The sequence below is a fragment of the Myodes glareolus genome, chromosome 8 (genome assembly GCF_982192425.1).
Source record: "Myodes glareolus chromosome 8, mMyoGla1.1, whole genome shotgun sequence".
Classification (NCBI taxonomy): domain Eukaryota; kingdom Metazoa; phylum Chordata; class Mammalia; order Rodentia; family Cricetidae; genus Myodes; species Myodes glareolus.
In genome coordinates this window covers 4,387,685-4,411,834 of record NC_142033.1, presented here as the reverse complement: position 1 = coordinate 4,411,834, position 24,150 = coordinate 4,387,685, and the positions used below count along the sequence as shown (strand labels likewise).

The 24,150-nt window shown below is 39.2% G+C and overlaps 2 protein-coding genes across 2 annotated transcripts in view; one reads left to right on the top strand and one right to left on the bottom strand.

The window, feature by feature from the left end:
* The window catches only part of LOC125408675 (ATP-binding cassette sub-family G member 3-like), a 238,081-nt gene that overhangs the window by 143,416 nt on the left and 70,515 nt on the right, over positions 1-24,150 (bottom strand). The window lies entirely within an intron of this gene.
* LOC125408679 (ATP-binding cassette sub-family G member 3-like) overlaps positions 1-24,150 on the top strand; it is a 52,849-nt gene that overhangs the window by 26,933 nt on the left and 1,766 nt on the right. Inside the window, exons 8-16 of the mRNA XM_087908777.1 lie at positions 5,620-5,771; positions 8,863-8,964; positions 10,352-10,602; positions 12,909-12,991; positions 15,644-15,733; positions 17,163-17,287; positions 20,322-20,476; positions 21,476-21,565; positions 23,629-23,714. Of these exons, the coding sequence (XP_087764903.1) occupies positions 5,620-5,771; positions 8,863-8,964; positions 10,352-10,602; positions 12,909-12,991; positions 15,644-15,733; positions 17,163-17,287; positions 20,322-20,476; positions 21,476-21,565; positions 23,629-23,714 (1,134 nt within the window). The remainder of the gene's footprint in view (positions 1-5,619; positions 5,772-8,862; positions 8,965-10,351; positions 10,603-12,908; positions 12,992-15,643; positions 15,734-17,162; positions 17,288-20,321; positions 20,477-21,475; positions 21,566-23,628; positions 23,715-24,150) is intronic.

Below are 24,150 nucleotides of genomic sequence, written 5' to 3'. Positions count from 1 at the left end.
ATGCTGACTCCCGTTCGGCCGCAGAGAATCATTGGCAGCCTAGCTACCCTGGGAAGCCTTTAGTGAAGTGGAAAAATCTGGCTAATGGAACTTGGTGTGGTCCAGACCGAGTTTTAATTTGGGGCAGAGGGGTGGTTTGCATATTTCCACAGGATGCAGAGCTCCCGATCTGGGTTCCTGAACGCCTGGTGCGAACCGTGGATTCCTCTGTTCAGAAACCTGAGGACGAGGCGAGGTCAAGAGATCCCACGGACACGGCGGCAGAGGCGACGGCAGAGTTGGCAGATTCCTGAGAGATGATCCAACGCCTGATTTTACCCCTTTCCCAGCTTTCTGTCTCTCTGCCTTATCTGTCCCTCTCAGCCAAGGCTGATCTACCCCCTGAGGGGAAGCGACTACTTCCCCTACCCTAGATTGCTACCTTGAGTACTCACAGCGGGAACCCTGCCGGTCAGACAGAAATACCATGGACATTCAAATTAATTTAAATTCTCGATTGGATGCCTTTTGTTGTTCTTTACAAACTGGGTGTGGATTTTGACCTCTGCTGGTCACTGGTTAGGATTTTGCTGCTTTCCTCGGACCCCGGAATACAAAATTGCTAATTGGCTTTAATTTAGTATGGTTAGTCATTCCAGGGGTCCCACTTGCCGGTGCCGTAGCCTTACTCAAAAGAGCTCTATTCAGAGCAAAAATTTCAGACACTGTGCAAGCACAGTCTCTTCCAGGATTACTCATGTGTATGCTGGAACATTTTCACCTGGCCAATGGCTTCAGGTCCGCCACGGCCTGGCCCTAGTAGGCATTCGTCTCGGAGTATCTTTCAGCATAAATATGGCTGGATTCTATGTATGACTAGTAAGCAATGACGGGTTTAATGCACGGGGGGGCGGTCTCGCCTAAGACAAGGGGTGCGTTTGGACCTGAACACATTCCCGTAGACGGGTTTAGGGATCTAACCCAACGACCGGCATGCCTAAGACAGCTGCTAGTCATCATATTTTATATATATTTAAAGGGAGACTTGTGGGTACGCAAGTTCCCCACTTTTCCCGAGACGCTATGCAGGGCTGTTCTGCTTCCTGGTTCCACTGCATCAGCTTGAGGGTGTAGCATAGAACTGCCCTCTCCTGTTATGTTAATATCACCTACGGCCCAAGGGTGTAGCTCAGAGAGAACTCTACTGTCATGGTAATTCCACCTGCAAGCAAGGTTCTCGCCGCAGGCAAGGTTCCAGGGTCAGCCTTTCTCTGAGCCTGAGCACGCCCACCTGGCTTTCTCTCTTCTCTATTCAGCTGCTCTCAGACCTTGGGTGCGGCCCCCTGACTTTTCTCTTCCCTTGTTCCTGATGGGGGGCTGGTGTCTTTTGCCCCACAGTATATATATCTGACTTATGCTTAATAAAGTTGCCATTTACTCTTGTGAATGAGCCAGGTCTCTTTTGTCTGTGTGTTCCTTTTCAGCCCTGAGGACAACTGTCCCTTCTTGTGGACCCGAATTCAGGAAGTGCGCAGCCTGGGTCGGGCGTGGGAATCCACTGGGAAAAGCAGGCCCCAACACCCTTGATCACTTTTGTTGGCTTATAGCTCTAAGCAGAACTTCAAGAACTATGTTGAATAGATATGGAGAGAGTGGACAGCCTTGTCTTTTTTCTGATTTTAGTGGAATCACTTTGCGTTTCTCTCCATTTAATTTGATGTTGACTGTCAGCTTGCTGTATATTGCTTTTAAAATGTTTATATATGTTTCTTGTATCCCTGATCTCTCCAAGACCTTTATCATGAAGCAGTGTTGGATTTTTAATAGTTTTTTCAGCATCTAATGAGACGATCATATGGTTTTCTTTTTTCAATTTATTTATATGGTTGATTATATTGATAAATTTTCATATGTTGAACCATACCTGCATCTCTGGGGTGAAGCCAACTTGATCATAGTGAAGAATTTTTTGATGTGTTCTTGAATTTGGTTTGCCAGTATTTTATTCAGTAATTTTGCATCAATGTTTTTGAGGGAGATTGGTATGTAATTCTCTTTCTTTGTTGAGTCTTTGTGTGGTTTCAGTATCAGGGTTACCATAGCCTCATAAAAAGAGTTTGGCAATGTTCCTTCTGTTTCTATTATGTGGAACACATTAAGGAGTATAGGTATTAGCTCTTAATTGAAGTTATTGTAGAATTGTGAGCTGAAACCATCTGACCCTGGGCTTTTTTTGGTGGGGAGGCTTTGGATGACTGTTTATTTTCCTTGAAGGTTATAGGTCTATTTAAGTTGTTTACCTGGTTTTGATTTAATTTTGATATGAGTACCTCTCCAGAAAATTGTCCCTTTCTTTCACATTTTCCAAATTTGTGGGGTACAGGTTTTTTGAGGTATTACCTAATGACTCTCTGGATTTCCTCGGTATCTGCTGTTAGGTCCCCCTTTTCATTTCTGATTTTGTTAATTTGGATGTTCTCTCTCTGCCTTTATATTAGCTTGGATAAGGGTTTGTCTATATTGTGGATTTTTTCAAAGAACCAATTATTTGTTTCATTGATTCTTTGTATTGTTTTCTTTGCTCCTATTTTATTTATTTCATTTCTCAATATGATTATTTCCTGTCATCTATTCTTCCTGGGTGAGTCTATTTCTTTTTGTTCTAGAGCTTTCAGGTGTGTTGTTAAGTCACTACTGTGAGATTTCTCCACTTTATGTAGGTACTTAGTGCTATGCACTTTCCTCCTAGCCTTTCTTTCATAGTGTCCCATAGGTTTGGGTACATTGTGCCTTCATTTTCATTGAATTCTAGCAAGTCTTCAATTTCTTTTTTTCTTTATTCCTTTACCCAGGGGTAGTTCAATTGAACACTGTTCAATTTCTATGAGTTTTTAGGCTTTCTGAAATTAATTTTGTTGTTAAATTCTAACTTTTAACTATTGTGATCTATTTCAGTCTGTCAGTCTTGAATTGTTTGCTTCACCTATTTGGTTGCCTTTTTGGTTTTCTTGGGTTTCTTTGAGAGATTTATTGATTTCTTTCAATTTTTGTTTATCTTTTCCTCCATTTCTTCTTTAAAGTTCTCCATCATTCTTATAAAGTTACATTTAGAATTGTTTACTTCTGCTTCTTTTGAGTTAGGATGTTCAAGTCTTTATGTCATATGATCACTGGGTTCTTGTGTTACCATTTTGCCTTTACAGTTGTTGAATGAATTCTTGCATTAGTGCCTACCCATCTCTTCCTCCAGTTGATGCCGGCAATGTCTTTGCCTCTTGGTTCAATCTTTGCAGTGGCTTTCTGTGTCTTTGGGAACTTCTTTTGGTCTTCCCTGTACTGTAGCTGTCTGTGTCTCAGGGAGCCACTGAGGTCTCTCTTGGCCCACTCTCTTAGTCTGCTCTCTTGGTCCACTCTGTGCAGTCACAGCCTGTGCTTCAGAGTTCCTCTGAGATTGTAGGGAATAAGAGGGTTTAAGGGCAGAGTGGGGCTTGTAGCTTATAGGGTCTGATCAATGGGGTAGGGGTATTGTGGCAGCCTACCAATTGGTCCTCTCTATGTAGTTGTAGCCTGTGTTTCAGCGTACCTCTGAGGTTGTGGCAGGGATAGCAGGGTTTAGGTACAGAGTGGGACTTGTAGTTTGCAGGGTCCAATCAATGGGGTGGGGTGTTGGTACAGTCTACCTTCAGGAAGCTTGCCTGTTGGCTGGGCTAGAAAAGCTGAGACAGGTGGAGGAGGGACCAGGGATTTGATCTCAGTATGGAGGGCCTAGAAAGTGGGGTGTCCCACCAGGTGTGTGGTTACTCATCTCTTGGTCCTCTCTGTGTAGTTGCAGCCTGTATTTCATAGTTCCTCTGAGGTTGCAGGGAAAGGAAGGGTTTGGAGGCAGAGTGGAGCTTGTAGTTTGCAGGGTACAATTGATGGGATGGGTTTGTTGGAGGAGTCTACCTGCAGGAAGCTTACCTGCTTACTGGCTAGAGAAGCTGAGGCAGTTGGGAGAGGGCCCCAGGTTTTGCTGCAGTATGGAGGGCCTAGAGAGTAGGATGTTCCAGAGGGTGGGTGGTTACTCACTTCTAGGTTCTCTCTGTGTATTTTCAGTCTGTGTTTCAGAGTTCCTCGGATGTCATGGAGGGTATGAAGGTTTGGAGGCAGAGTGGGTCCTGTAGCTTACAGGAACCGACAGATGGGATGGGATTGTTAGAGCACCTTACCTGCAGGAAATTTGCCTTCTGGCTAACTAGAAAAGTTGAGCTAATTTTTTTAACATTTTTTTATTATGTATATGTGTGAGTTATGTGTGTGCATGTATACATGTATAGCCTGCCTGTAAAGGTCAGAGGAGAACTCAAGGAGTTGGCTTTTTCCTTCCACCCAGTGAGTTCTGGTGGCTGACCTCAGCTTTAGGCTTTTCATTAAGTTCCTTTACCCATTGATTCACCTTGTTTGCCTGTCTTGAATCTTGATCATCTAGTAATGCTGATGATTTCTGGGCTATATGATAGGAAATTACAGTTTTTCATTTTGTTGTTTATTAATAGTCTCTCTGAGAAAACAATTGGTTATTATGTCTTTTATTCTGCCCTTATCTTGTCTCTACAAACCAGTTGTCCTGGTGTAATTCAAAGTATATGCTACCCTGCACAACTCTCTCATTCTCTTTTCCTTTCTCTCCCCGCATCTTTTCTTTCGATCCTTCCCTCCCTTCCTCCCTTTCTTATCTCCTACCTTCCTTTCTTACTCCCTCCTTCTTTTCACCTCTATTTTATTTATTCTTTCTTTTTGTCCTTTTGAAAGAGGGTCTCATGTAACATAGGTGAGTCTTGAACTATAGAACCTCCCAAGTGCGGGAATATTACAGATATGCCACAATATCTAGCTTTCATGAAAATATTTTCACAATAGTTTTTTAACAGTTTTTGGTTATTGGTACTCATACAGATGTTCTGAAATGGTAGTTCAACTTATTTTTTCCTGTCATGGAATTAAACCAATGATCAAATCCCAAGTTTGCCCCTTACTAACTGATCCCTTGGTCTGTTGCTTGACCTTTTAAGCCTATCAACAGAAAGGGGGAAATTATATTAGAATTATATTATGCCGATATTGTGAAAACTGAAATGTGGTTATTGCTGAAGTGTTTAGTGGGAGAGCAAATGGTTAGAAATGCAAATCATATTTATCAGAACAATGAAAACTAATTCTGGAAGAGACAAAATTTGTGAATGATTGAAGGGAATTGGGCATTAAGTCACAGTTGTAATTTTTGCTCTGTCATTGCTTTTCAAGCTTCAGTGAGCCTGCCAATCACCAGGACAGCCTGTTCATGATGTAGATTCCTTGCACTGACTTCCAGGTATTCCGATTCAGTGTCTGAGAAGCCTGCCCAGTTACCAGATCTATGTGGTAACACTTGAGCGGACCCTGCACTACTGTCGTCCCACACTTTGGAAGTCCTAATCTTTTAAATAAAAGCTTGAAGCTTGATTTCTCTATCAGGTGTATAATACAAGGGAGATGAGGTGTTTTTATGGAAAATTCATCTGAAATGGAACAAAGAGTATAACTTCAGGAATAAAATATTTTGCTGAGAATCTCAAGGTTCCTCTGTTCAATGACTTATGATTTTTCCCTCTCTGAACTTAGGATGTCTATGAGGGGATGGACAATCATCTTCTCCATTAATCAGCCCCCATACTCCATCTTCAGATTCTTTGACAGCCTCACCTTAGTGGCCTCAGGAAAAGTCATGTTTCACGGGCCTGCACAGGAGGCTTTGGAGTACTTCAAATCCGCAGGTATGGCTGGCTTTGCTGTAAGAGCGCTTTCAGTCACGGTATCTGGGGAGAGAACATGGGTTCTCAGGAATGCTGCTTGACCCTCATTCAGACTTACTGTGTGTGAGTTTCTCCATTTTAAATACCTTTGATTAATCTGGTGACAGGATTCTGTTATTCGTGCAGCAAGGCTTGTTATGCAGGTCTCTCTTTTTTTTAAGGTTTTATTCTTACAATTTGGAGAATTCTTACAATTTTCCATATAGGTTGGTTCAAAATTTTTCTTTGTTGTTCTTGATTCTGTTATATATAAAATTATTCAAGGGGAGAAACATGTGAAGCTGGGATCCCAGGACCTATGTAAATTAGGATTTATAGTAAAGCACAATTTTTAATAAAACAATTTAGACCATCCCAAATCCTACTAAGATCTTACATTTCCTCAGTAACTCCAGCTTTCATACATAATATATATTTTTATTTGTTGTTTAAACTTATAGGCATTAGACTTTTGATTTTTGATTGTAGAAGAAATACACACTGACTATAAAAAAGACACATGTTATTTATTTTTTTATTTTATTTTTTTAATTAATTTATATATTTATTTATTAAAAATTTCCACCTCTTCCCCACCTCCCTTTTCCTTTCCCCTCCCCACCTCCCCCTCCCTCTCTAGTTTTAAGAGCAGTAGGATTCTCTGCCCTGTGGGAAGTCCAAGGTCCTCTCCCCTCCATCCAGGTCTATAAAGGTGAGCATCCAAACAAACCAGGCTCCCACAAGTCAGTCCATGCAGTAGAATCAAAACCCAGTGCCATTGTCCTTGGCTTCTCAGTCAGCCTTCATTGCCAGCCACATTCAGAGGGTCCGTTTTGATCACATGCTTCATCACTCCCAGTCCAGCTGGCCTTGGTGAGCTCCCATTAGATCAGTCCCACCGTCTTCTCATGATCCTGACTTTGACACATGGTATTTAATGTGTAATTTCAGTTTTAAAAGCCATAAGCAAAGATCTGTATGCTGCGAAAGAAAATTCCAAGTGCTTATACTTTCAAGTCTTAACATAATCTTTAATTTTTCAAAAACTCATACAAGGATTGATTGTTTTTGTTTTGCTTGGTTTTTCTAAGACAGAGTTTCTCTGTGTAGTCCTGGCTGCCCTGGAGCTGTGTAGATCAGGCTGATCTCAAATTCACAAAGATCCACCTGCCCTGCTTCCCGAGTGCTGGGATTAAAGACCGGCCACCATTAACAGCTGTTCTCTTACTTTTCTGTAAGGAGATACAATTTTTCAAAAATGAAATCAATTCCCCAGGCTTTGTGTCAAAAGCATCAGCCTCCTCAAGGAATCGAATGCTACATTTCGTATGAAATAACCTCTTTTCTTTCTTCTATCCTGTATCATGTCTGTGTTACAGGATATTTACTGAGCCTCTTGTTTTGCTTCCTAGTTGTGGTAACCCTCTTAATTAACATGCTGACCTCTGGCCTAGTTATCCATCCTTTAAACAGCTTTGGAAAGGTTCAGCATCATCATGTTCTTGCTCAGGTAGCAGACGGTGGTTTTCAGTTTCCCCTAGTGTAATCTAACTATGAGTGTTTGTAGAGGCATTCCTTAACTTACTAGTAACTTTGCTTTTCAGGTGTAGGTGCTGACTGGGGGCTATAGAGGCTCAAGTCTGGCTTCTGTAGACTCAGTTTTTTGTCTGACTGAGTTTTTCACAGTCAGATTAGATGATTAAACATTTTTAATGATTCATGTGATTAATTTCTTCTTAGAGAAATATGGATATAATTATGGATGATTCTCTTTGATTATATAAACTTAAATATTTGCAGTACAGTACTCTTCATTTGTTTTTGATTCTTGTCTTCTAATAATATACAAGCATTTGTGAGTCTGCAGGCCAAATTCAAATGATTATTTCATGGGAATACTTCATAGAAATGTCTGTTCTATGTCTATATCTATGTCTATGTGTAGTCTATGTCTATGTCCTTGTTCATGTTCATATCTATATCTATGTCTATGTCTATGTGTAGTCTATGTCTATGTCCTTGTTCATGTCCATACCTATATCTATGTCTATGTCTATGTATATTCTGTGTCCATGCTCATGTCTATGTGTTTGTCCATGGCTATGTGTAGTCTATGCTCATATCTATGTCTATGTCTATGCCCATGCCTATGTCTATGTCCATACCCATGTACATATCTATGTTTATTTGATGTCATATCTATGCCCTTGTCTATGTCTGTGTACACATCCATGTCTATGTTCATGTATATGTCCATGTTCATTTCTATCTATGTATAGTCTATGTCTAAGTGTAGTCTATGTCCACATCTATGCTCATGTCCATATCCATGTCTATGTCCACATCTACACCTATGTATAGTTCATGTCTATGTCCATGTCTATGTGTAGTCTATGTTCATGTCTATGTCTATGTGTAGTCCATGTCCATATCCATATCCATGTCCATGTCTATTTTTATGTTGATGTCTATAACTATGTCTATGTCTTGTATACATGTCTATGTGTAGTTTATGTTTATATCCATGTTAATATCTATTTCTATGCTCATGTCTACATGTAGTCTATGTCCCTGTCTATGCCCATGTCCATATCATGTATATGTCAATGTTTATGTTTATGCTGATGTCTATAGCTATGTCCTTGTCTATGTTTATGCCCATGCCTATGTCCATATCCATGTCTTTGTCCATGTCTATGCCTATGTCTTTGACCACATCTATGTCCATGTCTATGTCTATGTGTAGTCTATGTTTATGTCTATTTCCAAGTTTATGTCTATATCCATGTCTGATCTATGGCTACATCTACTCTATGTCTGTGTATTATATATGCATATGTGTATATGTACATATTATATATGTATAGCACCAACATAAACACACACACATATATGCAGTAGGCTGTGAAGTACAGATTGCTGAAATAATATGAGTATATATATAATAAGAAAGGATAAATTTGTGGGGTTGGGGAAAAAGAGGAGTAAGTTCTTAGATTCTGCCTCCTCTCCCCTGTCCCACTCTCTGCAAACAGGTCCTCACCTTTGTATTCATGGTTTACCTTCTTTGTAGGTTACAACTACGATTCCCACAACAACCCTGCAGACATTTTCCTGAACATAATTAATGGAGGTTTCTCTGCTCTATTAGACACAGAGGAAGATGGTCATGAAGGTATGTGAGCCTTCTAAAGTCACAGAATTTTGCTTAATTGATTTTATTAAAACATAATCATCTGTCTCCTTGGAATATAGTTTTTGTGTTAATTCAGTGTTTAAAATTAGCTAATAGACTTTGCTGTCTATTAGTGCTGGGTGTTTTTAAATTTAATTTATAAAGGAACCTTTATATAATATTGTCACAAAAAATATTAAAAAGTACCTATTGCTTGTTATATTATTCTTTTAATTATTGTTTACTTACGTAGTCAGACTAGATTTGAATGTGTGTTCTTTCTACCTCACTTCCCAAGTGTAGGTATTACAGAGCTATGTCACAATGCTTGCTTTGTTTATCAAATTTTAGAAACAAAATACTTATCAGTTTATACATTTTCATATACATTAACACATGGCAGAAGAAATGACCAGATTTTTACATTAAGAAGCATAGAATCAAAAGAGAAGTAAGACTACGTTAACAATTAGGTTCTGAACCTGGAAACAACCTAAATGCCCCTCAACTGAAGAATGGATAAGAAAAATGTGGTACATTTACCCAATGGAGTACTACATAGCAGAAAAAATAATAACATCTTGAATTTTTCAGGCAAATGGATGGAGCTAGAAAACGTCATTTTGAGTGAGGTAACCCAGACCCAGAAATACAAGAATCACATGTACTCAGTCATAAGTAGTTTTTAAACATAAAACAAAGAAAACCAGCCCACAAATCAAAATCACAGAGAACTTAGACAACATCGAGGATGCTAAGAGAGACTTACATAGATCTAATCTACATGGGAAGTAGAAAAAGACAAGATCTTCTGAGTAAATTGGGAGCATGGGGACCTTGGGGAGGGTTGAAAGGGAGGGGAGAGGTAGGAGGGGAGCAGAGAAAAATGTAATGCTCAATAAAAATCAATAAAAAACCAAACAAACAAACAAATAAAAAAAGAAATAAGTCTGGATGGGAAAAAGCCATTCAATTTCCTGAACCCATGGAATAATGACAGTAGTCAGGTCAGTTAGGGACACTTTTCTAATATGTAAAGGAATTACACAGGAATTGTTTTATTATGTTAAAAATGTTGCAGATTGAAGATCAAGATCAGCTGGTAGAATGTTTGCCTAGCATGCACAAAGCTATGAGTTTGGTTCCTAGCACTGCATAACTGGGTGTGAAGGTGCATGCTTGTAATCTCAGCACTTGAGACAGAAACAGGAAGACCTGGGAAAGTTTAAGGTCACCCTTGACTTCATAGCAAACTTAAGGCCAGTCTAGGGTACCTGAGACTGCCTCAAAGGGAAACTGATACATAATTGATGTGTTATTCATAAAAAGTGTCACAGAAAAATCATTTAATTTCTGTTTCTTGACTTTGTCCACTTTTATCTTAAAGCTAATGAACATAAAGAGCTTTCTGAGGGACAGAACCATGTCAGCGAAAACTTAGCCAATATGTATACCCAGTCCTCCTTATACAACAACATGAGAACTGAACTGGATCTACTCTTGGAGGAACAAATGACAAGGAGGAGCTCAGCCTTGAGGGAGATCACGTGTGTCACCCCTTTCTGGCATCAGCTTGAGTGGATGATCTGTCGTTCATTTAAAAGTTTCAAGGGTTTTCCACGGACCACTATAATTCGGGTAATCTGATGAATTATTTCAATTGTGAAACTCAAGTGGGAACAATATGTTTCTGAGTCAGTCTACTTCAGGGTCAGATTTATCTTCTGCTCCCTTCCATGTATTTTTCATCTTCACTCTGCTTAGCATATAGAAATATTCAATAAAGCAAGTATACCATGATTGACTTTTTAATTATGGAAAAACTTTTAGTAGTTACTTTTTGTTTAGAGGAACAATAATGAGAAACCCAAGTACTAATTTTAATTCAGGAAATGCAAAAACACATTCAGCACACCTGGGAACTCCTCACACCTGTCTACTTTAATGCACCAGTGCATCCCACAAGTTCAAAGTCCAGAAATGAGAAAAGGAGGAAAAGGCTTTTTTCCTGATGCAACTTCCCATGTGGATGGATGGATGGTAACCGGATAAACAGATAAAACTGTAGCCTGTCAGATGAGAGAATAGACTTGGAGAAGGTTTAAGTAGAGAAGGGTGGAGATGACTGGAGAAGGAAAGGATGGTTGGTCTGGGGTTGAAATCATGTGATGAGGAGACAGGGCCACAGAACAGCTCTGAGGGAGCCTGAGCATCAACTGCCTGAGATGAGCCCGCTGCAGAGTGCTGGTCCCTCATCAGGAGTCCAGTGTGTGAAAGCAGTAGCTACTCAAGGAGTGCAGCTCACACACACACAGTAACTGGACTAAACAATACTCTTCCCTGTCAGCCAACTGGAACTGGGAGGAGGTGAAGTTCTGCTTTTCTTTAAACTGGCTCTGTAACAAGAATCATCATGACTTAAGATTTTCTGTATTTTAACATGAATGTCACACAGAAGTGTGGTTCTTCCAGCTCATTGGGCCATCACTTATGCAGTTATCTTTTATTTCGTATTGTTGATGATTCTGCTGTGTTAGTGTTTGATCCTGGGGCCTTAGCCATCAGCAGGCAATCACTAACATGGACCTATATCCCTGTCCCTGTCCAACAAGAACTTAGTCAGTTCTACTGTGAGTGTACTATTTCATTCTCAGTCATTTAGTTTATGTTGAATATTGAAAGGTCATGTGTTGTTGGCTGTAGTGAAACATCACTTATTTCTTAACATGTGTGCTACCCTTTTCATATTTCAATGTAGGTGCCTTCCATGTGTTTATGTGAATATTCTTACCCTTTAAGTTATACTGTCAATTGCTCCAAACACTTTGGTCTTTTATTTAGGCATTTGAATCATAAAAGAGACCTTTCTAGGTCAATTATTTTTCGAAAAACAAAAGATTCTATATGGTTGGAAATAAGTGAGTTTCCCACACAGGTATAGAGTTCCCAGAGGTGATATAGAATCAGCTCACCCCTTCTTAGCACACAAAATCCTCTTGCTAGGAACTGTGTTGTGAGTCATTTTTAATTTTGTTGTTTGGTTTGCGCTCAAGGGAATGTGTCTAGTGTATGTTGTGAGGGCTCTGCCACTGAGCTGTACCCCTGGCCTATGGTGTACTTGTTTCTAACTATAATAGTAAAGAAAGTCTGAATTTCCTTGAACCACCTGAAGTAGAAAACTGCACATGTTTACTGGCACCAGAGTTGAGACCCCAGTTTAGGTGGACCCTTTCTGTCACTTACTTGGGTTTGTTCCCTAACCTCTGCAAGTGAGCAAGTGATGTGGGATTCCTCTCTGTGTGTTGTCAATATGTTTTATTATCATTGGTTAATAAAGAAACTGCTTTGGGTCTATGGCAGCACAGAATAGAGCAATGCAGGAATTCCAAGGAGAACAGAGGAGAAAAAAGTCAGAGTTAGAAAGATGCCATGTAGCTGCCTAAGGAGACAGATACCAGAACCTTACCAGTAAACCGCAAGCCTCATGGAAATACATAGAATAATAAAAATAGGTGAATTTGAGATGTAAGAGTTAGTTAATAAAAAAACCTAAGCTAATGGGCCAAGCAGTGTTGCAATTCATACAGTTTTTGCATGCTTATTTTGAGTCTGGGCAGCTGGGAAATGAACAAGCAGCCTTTTTCCTACACCCAGGTGCCTGAATTCTCTTCTACCCTGAGTCATCTATGTTTTAGCACCAAAACTGAGTCCTTCACTGACCATTCCTGGTGGAGCACTGGGAGAAGTCTCAGCTTTTCCAGGGTCTGCGCTGTTGGAGCCTCAGATTTCAAAGAACTTCAGTTTAAGTTTAATATACAGGAAGTCTATCGGCATGCATATTGTATATTCATCCAGGGACTCTTGCCAAAATATACTGTTTTCCTCACTAGAGAGATCTGATTAGGAAAAATAATGAAATTTTTTCCCTCTATTTTTTTTGAAAGGCAATTATCACAATCATAGTTGCTGTCATTTTGGTTACTCCTTTCAGTTCCCTACAAAATGATTGTACAGAAGTCCAGAAGAGGTAAGAAAATGAGAAAATGCTATTACTTTGTTCAAACTCAGTTAAAACCATTAAGACCTGGGACTAGAATTCATCACAAGAACAGAGTAAACATTTTATCATTTTATTATGTGACAGAGTGTGTTGGTACATTGAAAGCTGAATGGGAGAACTTACGTTTCCACGTGTGTTTGAGTACAGATAGTGTGAAACTACACACACCACACATTTCACATTTTGCCAGTTTTAGTGTATGGAGGAACTTCATGCTATGCAACTATCACCACACTCTGAATGTAGGTCATTTTTTTCATCTTCCCATATAGAATCCCACAGCTCTGGAAGAAGACTCCCCATACTACCCCTTTTTGATTCCTGGCATCAGCCATTCTGCTTTCTGTCACTGAATATGCCTAATGTAGGAACCGTGAATTGGAGTCACATAAGTGTCTGTGTTTTGGTTTTGTTTGGATTCATTTTGGCTGGTTTGTTTCCATTGGTGTGATGTCCTCAGGGCTCATCAAAGTATAGCATATGTGGGGATTCCTTGGGTTCTGTAAGGCAGAATAACACCCCATTGAGTGAATATGCTGTGTTGCTTCCCATTTATTGTTGCTGGAAATGTGCTTTGCTCTCACCTTTGGTTGCTATGAACCATGCTGCTGAGTGTGCAAGTACATCTGTTTGAGCCCTGGACTTCTGCTCTTTGAGGTAGAAAGCAAGAGTTGCCAAATCATAGACCCTTGTGTTAATTGAGGAACCGCTGTCCTGTCTCCAACTCCACTGTATTATTTTATATCCTCACCAGCAAAACACAAGGGCTCCAAAATGTGCACATCCTCACCCAAATTTATGTTCTTTCTTGTTTAGAATAAGCTATCTAAGAAAAATAAGTCATAATTCATTGGATAATTTGAAGTGTCTGTATAACCTATTTTACCATTTTTAAATTTGAATGTTTTCTTTTCATTCCAAAATTATTTATTTATTTACCTAGTATGTGTGTGTGTGTGTGTGTGTGTGTGTGTGTGAGCATTTGTGTCCTACACCATGCATGTGGAGATCAGAGGACAATTGACAAGAGATGACCCTTCCACCACATGGGTTTCAAAGATTGTACCCAACTTCATCAAGCTTGGTGGCAGTCATCTTACCTCCTGAACATCTCATTGGCCCTTAGTTTTTCAATGATAATGAGTTATAATAGTTTTTTCTCTGAGATGTGAATCCCCTACCAGAAACAAACATGATTCACATTCATTTCTTCCCTTCTATGCATTTCTTTTTAATGTTGTTTATAATGCCTTGGTGCAAAAATGTTTTAGTTTACCTATTTTTTCTTCTTTGATATATGAGGAAACTGGTACATCTAAGGTCCCCCCTCATCTGATCTGATATCTAACTGTGTACCTAGATAAAGAGTCACTGACCTCTGACCTCAGTTGAAAAGGTGTTAATAAGCAGACTCTTAGGACCCAGCTATTCCATCTGTTTTAGAGGGACCTGACATGTATTTCCAAAAAACAGTTAACTCCAAAGGGCCTCCTCCTGCTTACCATCCCCTATCAGTGTGAATAAATTACTTCTTCATAAATAATATAAAGCATTAATAATAAATAATAATAATAAATTAATAATAAATAAGCATGACTAAATTCATTTTTGAGAACTTTGGAAACATTGCAAAGAGTTAATTATCATATTTTAGGGATAATCATCAAGGCTTTAACAATGTTTCTACAGTCGATGTTTGTAGGAAGCTGTTGAGTGGGTACTCCACCACTGTTCCATGTTTTTCATTTTTACATTTCTGTAAAAGCAAAGTGGTCAAATGAATGTGCAGACTTTTTGGAGTTTTATTTATCTTTATGTTTCTTTCTTTATACATTAGGAATGATGCTTACCAACTTTAATTTGAACTGATGGTTTGGACTGCTATGACTAAATATCATAGTATCAGTAGATTTCAAAACAAAGATGTCTCTATACTACAGTGTGAGAGTCTGTGGTGAGGATTCTTTCCCAGGTTCTACCTGTCTGGTCACCTTCTCTCAGTTCTCTCATGGGAGACACTGCAATGCTGTTTCTTCCCATGATGAGTACACAAATGACATCCTGGGGCTTCACTCGCATGATTTCATGTAAAATCAATTAACTTCTAAATCACATACTCTAGAATCATTATATTGAGGATCATTATCCAATTGTTGGAGTTTAGAGGACACACTTCAAATAATAGATACTGCTGTGGAGACAGAGAGCAGAATAATTCATGGGACTCATATTTCCTCAACTTTTGAGTCAGAACAGTTCCACATTTTCCTTCTTTGTTTTTTTAAATACTGATTTTATCTTTATATGTATGAGTGTTTGCCTGTATGGATGTATATTTACTGTGTATGTGCCATTAGACCTGTGGAGATCAGAAGAGTGCAACATATTGACTGGAATTGGAAGGACAAATGGTTGTGAGCCACCATGTGTGTGCTGACAACTAAACCTGGGTCCTTTGCAAGAGCAACAAGTACTCTTTGTTGCTGAACCCATTTCTCAGTCTTGTTTTTTCTTAAGCCTATGTTATGTTAATAATCTATTGAAGAAGCTCTGTTGGGACAAAAAGCATTCTAATATTAAATTTTCTGTTTTCTTTTTGCCTCCATTCTTTCCCTGAAGAGCTGTTTTGCTCCTTTTGCTCACAGGTTTTGAATGTATCACAAGCATGCCTTCCAGAGAGCTCTTTATGACTGACAGGAATCACTTTCTGTGAGTAGCCCCTGCTTTGGAGAAGGCATCAGGGGTTAGAGATCAAGTTGATTACAGTCATAGTGAAGCCTAGGATGTTATCTCATGAAATAGCAGTATATTTTTTCCTTTTTCTCTTGTTTAGTTGAAAAGTAAGTAAATTATGAAAGATTGAGTGCATCAGTGTTGGGGTTCCATGTATTCTTAAGTATGTAAAGATATTACTAATATTAATGTTACCTGGATGGAAAACCAAGAGCAGAGGTGTCTGCTGCTCAGTAAATGTTTCAAATATGTGGTGTTGTCACAAGACCTCAGTGCTGCAGACAATGTGGCAGTAGTGGGGCGAAAAAAATGACAGGATATCCATGATGCCCCCCCACAAGAAGGATGTCAGGGGTTTCATAGAGCTTGGGTGCAGTGAGCTCAGCAGCACTGGAGCTGGAAGGGGACAGCTGCACAGGAATCAGAGTCCTCTTGATGCAGGGCTGGGAAGAGCAGACAGCAGTCGCATATAAAAGAGCTGTTTATCTCCCGTGCTTTTCAAACATGGAAGAACCTTTTCCTGGTGGCCTATGCTTAGGAGCCCCTGCTCTCAAAGATGGCAAAGATTTGCCTGTAAGTACATTCTAAAGAGAGGAGTCATCAGAGAGCAGTTGAGGGACCTGCACAGCCGGTAGAGTGCTGACTCTGTGTGCATAAAATTCCGTGTTAGAGTCACAGTACCACAAACCCTGAGCATGGCTGTATTTCTTTAATCCCAGAACTTGGGGCCAGGGTAGAAGCAGGAGGATGGCCGTTCTTGGCTACATATAGAATTTAGAACCAGCCTGCACTGGTGATCCTGTATCAGAAAAAAAAATCAGAGATGAAATGAAGACACTAGGAGGAAAAAGAAGAGCTTGAGATTTGGAAGGCTTAGGAAGGAAAAAGGATTAGGTTTGGTGTCTGGTAAAGATTCATGGTTGTAAAGAGAGATTATTGAAGGATGCATCTGTCCTAAAGTGAGAGCAGCAGAAGAGAAGGATGTGGTGTCCTGAAGATGCACTGTGACCTCAGAGTGACAGTGTCACCTTTTTCATAAGAACTGGAAGGAGAGAAGTCTCCATGACCATAGTCTGAGGTGAGGTACGAATAAGCTGCTCCTCAGGGAGCCAGATTCAGAGGGGCAGAGACACTACAGAGAGTGGGAACACCAGACTGTTTTTCTGGAGGGCTGTTGTGTATCCAGAGCGGACAAAAGAGGGGAGAGGTTTCTGGTGTGGAGAATCATAGTGAGAATGTCATAAGGATGATGGATAAGAGATGCTGGTCCCTAAGATGGGGACATGTGTCAGAGTCAGCATGGAGTATAGGGGACATTGTCCTGTGAGGCTCCCTGTGGTAGCAGATGTCAGTGTAGTCTTCTGGACTAATCTAAAGATGTATAATGTGATCTTTGTCTCTGTAGACATGAGCACACCAGTGGATACTACAAAGTGTCTTCGTATTTCCTTGGGAAATTGCTAGGTGATCTGGTGCCCAGGAGGTTTTTGCCAATTATTATATTTACTGTTATACTTTTCAGCATAACAGGTAAGTTGAGAAATGTGTCTTTACTCTTGGGGGAGCATGTTTTGGTTTGTACAACTCCTTTGGCAAGCCTAAAGTAGAAGAACATAAGTAGAAAAGAATGTCTACACTGTGTGCCATCTAAAACAAGAGTTCAGTGAGAGAAAAATCTCCAAGACTTGTTAGCAAAATATTACAAAAACTGTTTATGGAACTGTGCTTTTGTTAAGAGATTTTGTACAGTATAATGACTGAGTAAATAACATTTATTTCAGACATTGCCAAATGAGCAAAATCATTAATGAGATATCTCTCCATATATATATTTAAAGAGATTTATTTTTCCTTTATTTCTGTGTTTGTCTGTGTGTGTATGTGTGTGTGAGTGTGTGTGTGAGTGTGTGTCTTTCTGTCTGTCTGTCTGTCTGTCTGTGTGTGCTCTAAGTGAAGGCTGTACCTGGGGAGGCCAGAAGAGGACTTCAGACTCTCTAGAACTGAGTTACAGAATAACCTAACCACTGTAGGAATCCAGGGCCTCCAAAATAATAACATATTTTCAATCATGAGTCATCTCCCTAGCCCAGCTGTGCATTTTTCTCTGTGTTTCTGTCTGACTCTATATGTTAATAAAATACAGAAAAGTGTATATTATGCCATATATATGTATGTGTGTAAAAAGCATAAACATACAGTGTATTGTGCTACCTAATCTTACAAAGAGGGAGGATACTGAATATGAGGTTTGTTGAAATTATATAATATGTATAGTTATTTCAAATATGTACGCCAACTCATTTGTTCATTATGGTTAAGCTTCACTTTTGACTATTTGTTCAGCATTTCCATACTTTTAACACATACACACTTACACATACACATAAAAATACACCCATGCATTTACACACAAGCACATACATGCATATACAACATAGAAAGACAGATATACACACAGACCTGTATACACACACACACACTCATAGACATTCATACATACGCACTCACACACACACACACACACACACTGTCACACTTTCAAATATAAATACTGATATAGCTTAGACTTTGTTTTATAGAAAACTGATCATTCAGAGCCAGCATTAAGACCATGGAATGGTTGTGGGCAAATGTGCTTGTCATGCAAGTCTGACAACCTGAATTTGATCATCAGAATCCACAGTGGATGAGAGAATCACTCCAGAAAGATCTCATTCAACTCCACATACATATCATGGCTCATGCACACTATGTCAATGCACACCATAACACATGCACACAATGGCATGTGCACACCATAGCACATACACCCCATGGCACAAACACAATACGGCACATCCACACCAAGATATATATATATAACATGGCACATACACACCATGGCACATGCACACCATGGCATATGCACAACATGGTACATATACGCCATAGCACGTATACACTATGGCACATGCACACCATGGTACATACACAACATGGCACATACACAACATGGCACATACACACCATGGCATATGCACAACATGGTACATGCACACCATGACACATGCACATCATGGTACATTCACACCATATCAATGCACAACATGGCATGTGCACACCACAGCACATGCACACCATGGAATGTGCACACAATGGCACATGCACACCATGGTACATACACAACATGGCACACGCACACCATGGCACATCCACACCATGGTACATACATACCATGACACAAACACATGATGATACATGTACACCATGGCACATGCACACAATGAGACATACACAACTTGGCACATGCACACCATGACACATGCACACCATGGCATATACACACCATGGAGCATACATACCATGTCAGTGCACACCATGGCACATGTGCACATTGGCACATGTACACCATGTCAATGCACACCATGGAACATGCACAACTCAGCACATGCACAGCCATACCCACTCATCTATCATACCATAATAATCATATCAATAACTTTTGAAATAATTAGGCAAGGATCTCAGCTTCTGCAAACTCTAACTCATATCCTTGTGACTATTATAGATACACAGGACTTTGCATAACTCATAACATTAGCTCCGTAAAGATTACAGATCAGTTTGTGGAATCTATTGCTTTCTTCCAGAGCAGTTACGTGGTGATTTCCTAGAAAAACTTAAACTTGGAGGCATTCTCCTGTCCTCTATATATTAAACCACTGCAAGGTTGTTTAATCTTCAACTCAGCTTTCAGTATACCAAGAAGGAAAGTCAGGGTAGGAACTCAAGGCAGGAACCTGGAGGCAGGGAGTGAAGCAAAAACCATGAAGGAGTGTTGCTTACTGGCTTGTTCCTAATGGGTTATTTAGCCTGATTTATTACAGATTCCAGGACCAACTGCCCAGGGATGATTGAGGCTGCCTCTTTCCATATGACCCTAGCTTGTGTTAAATTTACAAAAATTAACCGGCACACTACTGATGTCATTAGTTTTACTAGCACAATTATGATAAACACAGGAAAATGAGAACAAGAATGCTTTCTATTGGTAATTCTCCTGTAAGAGAAAACAGAATATTTGGCAAGTTGTGTTCCTTGGAGCTCTACATATCAGTATCTCATAAATTGCTCATAATTATTTATAAAAGAGAACAGACATTATATGGAAGGTATTATGTGGCAAGTATAAAAATAAAGTCATATGATGAGCTTGTAGTGATGGCTCATTGGTTAGGAGCACTTGCTACACCCCACAGCCCCCAAATTTGGTTCCCAACACCCTCATCATCAGGGCTATAGTCACAGCTCTAGATCTGATGTCTCCAAAGGTAACTGCAGACATATGACATACATTCCCACAGACACCCATTAACATACACTTGAATTAAGACAGAATAAATCTTTACAAATTAAGAGAAGTCTATGTAGTCACATGGAAGGAAGCAATTAAATTGGAGCCCATGATTAGTAGGATGACTGTAAAATTGTTACTAGTCTCTTTGATGATTGAAGTATTACTTGAAACATGTACAGTTGTCTGGATTTCAGTAACTGGACTGATCATACATTTTTTGTTTCTTAGGAGTAAAAACAGATGTGAAGGGTTTCTTCACTATGATATTTATTGTCTTGATGTTGGCTTATTCTGCCAGTTCTCTGCCACTGTCTTTAGGAGCAGGGGAGAATGTAGCAGCTATACCAACACAATTTATAACCACCTATTTTATGTTCATGATGGTGAGTATGAATTATGTTTCTAAGAGGAAAAGTTTTCTTGTGCTCCTTTTTTGCACATGAAACCTACTTGACACATAAGGATTTGAAACACAAGGCTTTATTCTAAAGCTTATTATGAACTGTAGAAGAGAAGGAGCTGCTGCCTTCCCTCCTAGGCTTTGTAGTTACTGCTCTAATGTCAGTCCTGTGATGTGGTTGACATTCCCTTTCTAGTGAGCTCTTAGCAGACATTTCTTGGGATTATTTTACAAAACCATAATAAATTTGAGAAAGTGGCAAGATTTTCCCACTACAAGACAGATTGCAGCTTTTCTTTCATGTTGAGATTGCTTGCCTAATTTCTTTCTAATTATGTTTGTAATTTGTACTTGGAAAAGCTCCTGACCTTTTTATGTTTGTTATGGAGTTTTATCACAGACCTAGGAAAGGAACTGAAACAGCTGGATATTGTATAAAGTTCCTACATGGAACTTTAAAATTAATAGTGAAGCCAAATGTTGTGTTTTCTGTATAAGCATTTGATCATGTGCAGTCCGAAGGCTTGTACATACAGCCATTTTTATATATTCTAGTGTACTTAAGTCTAGATAGGGCAGGTTTCTTGTGTTCTTCACAGCTATCCCTTGTTCATCATTCATAATACCTACATAAATTAGATATTATAAAGAATCTAAGAGGATTTACATATGAAGGATAAAAGTATTTCAAGTTTAAAGGATGTATATGATTTGCACATAGATTTCATGCCTTTTTAAAGATCACATAAGCATCTGAGAGTTACCTTCTGCAGAGGCAGGATAACAGTCCATCTTTTAAACCCACAAAGAGCCTTGACTTTGCAGAATGAAGATTTCTGTTTAGAATTTACTGGAAGAATTCTTTAAAGAGCTGGTCTGAGCAGAAATGGTCAGAAGCATGAAGGGGTCTTGAAGAGGGAGTATCTTGTCTAGAATTCTTAGTCTATGGACTGGTTCTAATTTGTGGTTCTGTTCATTGTAGTTTATCTCAGGTCTGTCCCTACATATCATGAACTTCATGCAGAACCTCTCATGGATTTACTACTTTAGCATTCCTCACTATGGCTTTACAGTAAGTTGTCCTGTCTGTCACTGTAATTGGGGTGTCAAACTGTAGTAACTGAATTGATTCTTACAATTTCTTACAATGCCTTTTCCCATCTGTAATCTCTAACCGGACACTGTCCAGAGATTTTTTTCCAAAAGCAAAAGTTAACAATTTTTCTGTTAGTTTTAGCCAAAAGTCAATGAGTCATCTGGGATTTTCCCCATTCACATGTTATTTGAGGAAAATTAAGGTTGAGAAAAGTCCCAGTGTAAAGAGAAGGATAGATAATACGATGAAAAGCAAACAGTTGTAATTATACCCACTGAGGAAATTATGAAAAGATCAGGGACTGTGATAGATAGTTTGTGCTAAGAAATGAAAAGAAACAGAAAATACTGGGAGCCTTGCTCTTAATGGATCCAACGACCTGGGATGGATGTGTGAAGTCAGCCAAACAAAGAAAACTCTGACCACCTATTTCAAACAAAATAGGTGTTAGCCTGAAACTTTTTTCAATAGTTTTCATGAACAGTTTTACAATCATATTTGTTTCCTTAAGTTTCTAATAACAATTACAATAATTGCCACTTTGTTTCCTTACCTCATTCCCTTTCCATCCCCTGACTTTTCCACTGGTAAACATTACCTATTTGATTCGTATCTTTAATGTTAGAAGAATAAGCAGTACAGCAAGCAACAAAGGTAGTTTTCTAATGAGGCACACCTGGAGGTAGAACAGTATACCCAGGTGGCAGCAGCTGTGGTTACAGTGTTATACAAAGTGAATGAGAATTTTAGCTCTATTGGTTAGTATTTAGCCCTAGTCAAATCTAGACACTCACAATCAAGTCATCAGCCAAGACTGAATCAATCCATTCTTCATTCTATACTCCTCTATCTCCTATAGGGGATGCACCAGGTTTTCTCCTGTCATCCTGAAAACTACATAACTAAAAAGCGTGCTCTTAATAGTTGGCACTGCTCATCTTTTGCTGTCATGTTCACTTCCTCTCAGTTTACTCCAGCATTGATGCCTACAGTGTTGGCACAGCTATTAGAAATGAGGGCATTGTGGAGTAATGTGATTCTGCTTGATTCCCTGTTCTTAGACCGTTCCCATTAACTCCTGATATTCTCTATTTGTTTGCATTACTCTTAGACACCTGTGGTTAGAATCATTCTCTCCAGGACAATTACGTAAATATGTATGTCCTGAACTACAGTGACTCTTCCAAACTAGTCACAAGGTGTGCTGGAAAGACAGCATCCTGTTCTTAAGAATCCTGAATTCATGGTCACACTTTAAACATCAAAGGCTTTAAGAACTGAATCAGATTGACTGCATATTTTTAACAACATCTCCTCTGGCTCACCCAGAGTAGAATCATCAGGGTAAAGTTTTCCTAATACAATAGCCATTTCATCTATGGCTTTAAGAAAGTGAAACTAAAGGTAACCAACAATATAATTTCTGTAAGAAAAACAAGGAGAGCAGGTAGCACATATGCTTTTGGAGTCATTCCCAGAATTATACAGTGAACTGTCCATCAGCCTTACCAAAAAGGATTAAATTCTCCCAGGCCTTGCCAAAAGGAGAATTTGATCATGACATCATGTGGCCTCTGGAAAGAAACCATGTGATACCCAGAATCGTATAGGTTTTGCCAAGCTATCTTTACAGTAAGCAAACCGTAGTAGGCTTTCTTACTCCCATTGTCACAACTGGTTTTGATGAAAATAAACAAGAATCATTGCTAATATAGATCAAGGATGCTGTTTTCTTTACAATGTTTACATGGTTATGGACTTGGCAGAGAAGTGGGATATAGTACTGATCAATTTAGACCATCTGCTTCTTAGTAGTTGGGAAGTACTATCATTTCAAGGAAACTTTCTGAGTGTGGGAAGGGGCACTGCTTTTCTGGGCAGACTGAATTTTGTAGGAGTTTGTTTATTTTATTTTACTTTTCTTTTCTTTTTGCAAATTAAAGTCAAGATTGAAGTTGAAGTCATAGCTGTGTTTATTTTTTGGAAACTTATTAAAATCTTAAATTATTTGCCTTTCCTTGTTCCTGTTTGTGTTACAGGCTTTGATGCACAATGAATTTATGGGACAAAACTTCTGTCCAGAAAGAAACACATCAGAAGTCAGTAGATGTAAGAACTTTGTAATGTAAGTTTGAGTTCAGTGTTTCAAGGACATAGAATGCTACTAGACTTAGAGGGAAAATCCACCCTTTCCTGATTAACACTCTGTCCCCTGCCTGTTTCCCAGAGTGAGATTGCAATCAATGTACATGTGGCTGTATTTAAATCCTATTGCTCTATGGTGTAGAAAATGTTCAGAAAGGTTCTTTTGAGACATTTTGAAAATGATTTTGATGTCTTGATTGTGAATTTGAGTTCCTTGTTTCAGAACATTTAAATTTGATATAGGATGCTCTGATAGTTTACAAATGTATAAAGTTTCCCCATGTGTAGATTATGGCACCTGTGAGTAGAGCCCAAAAATGTCAGGGCATCAAAGACTAAAGTGAGTCAGCTTTGCCTGCCAGATTTCAGAGTATTTTCTCTGCCCCACACCCAGAAAGACTTTAAGAAAAAAGGGT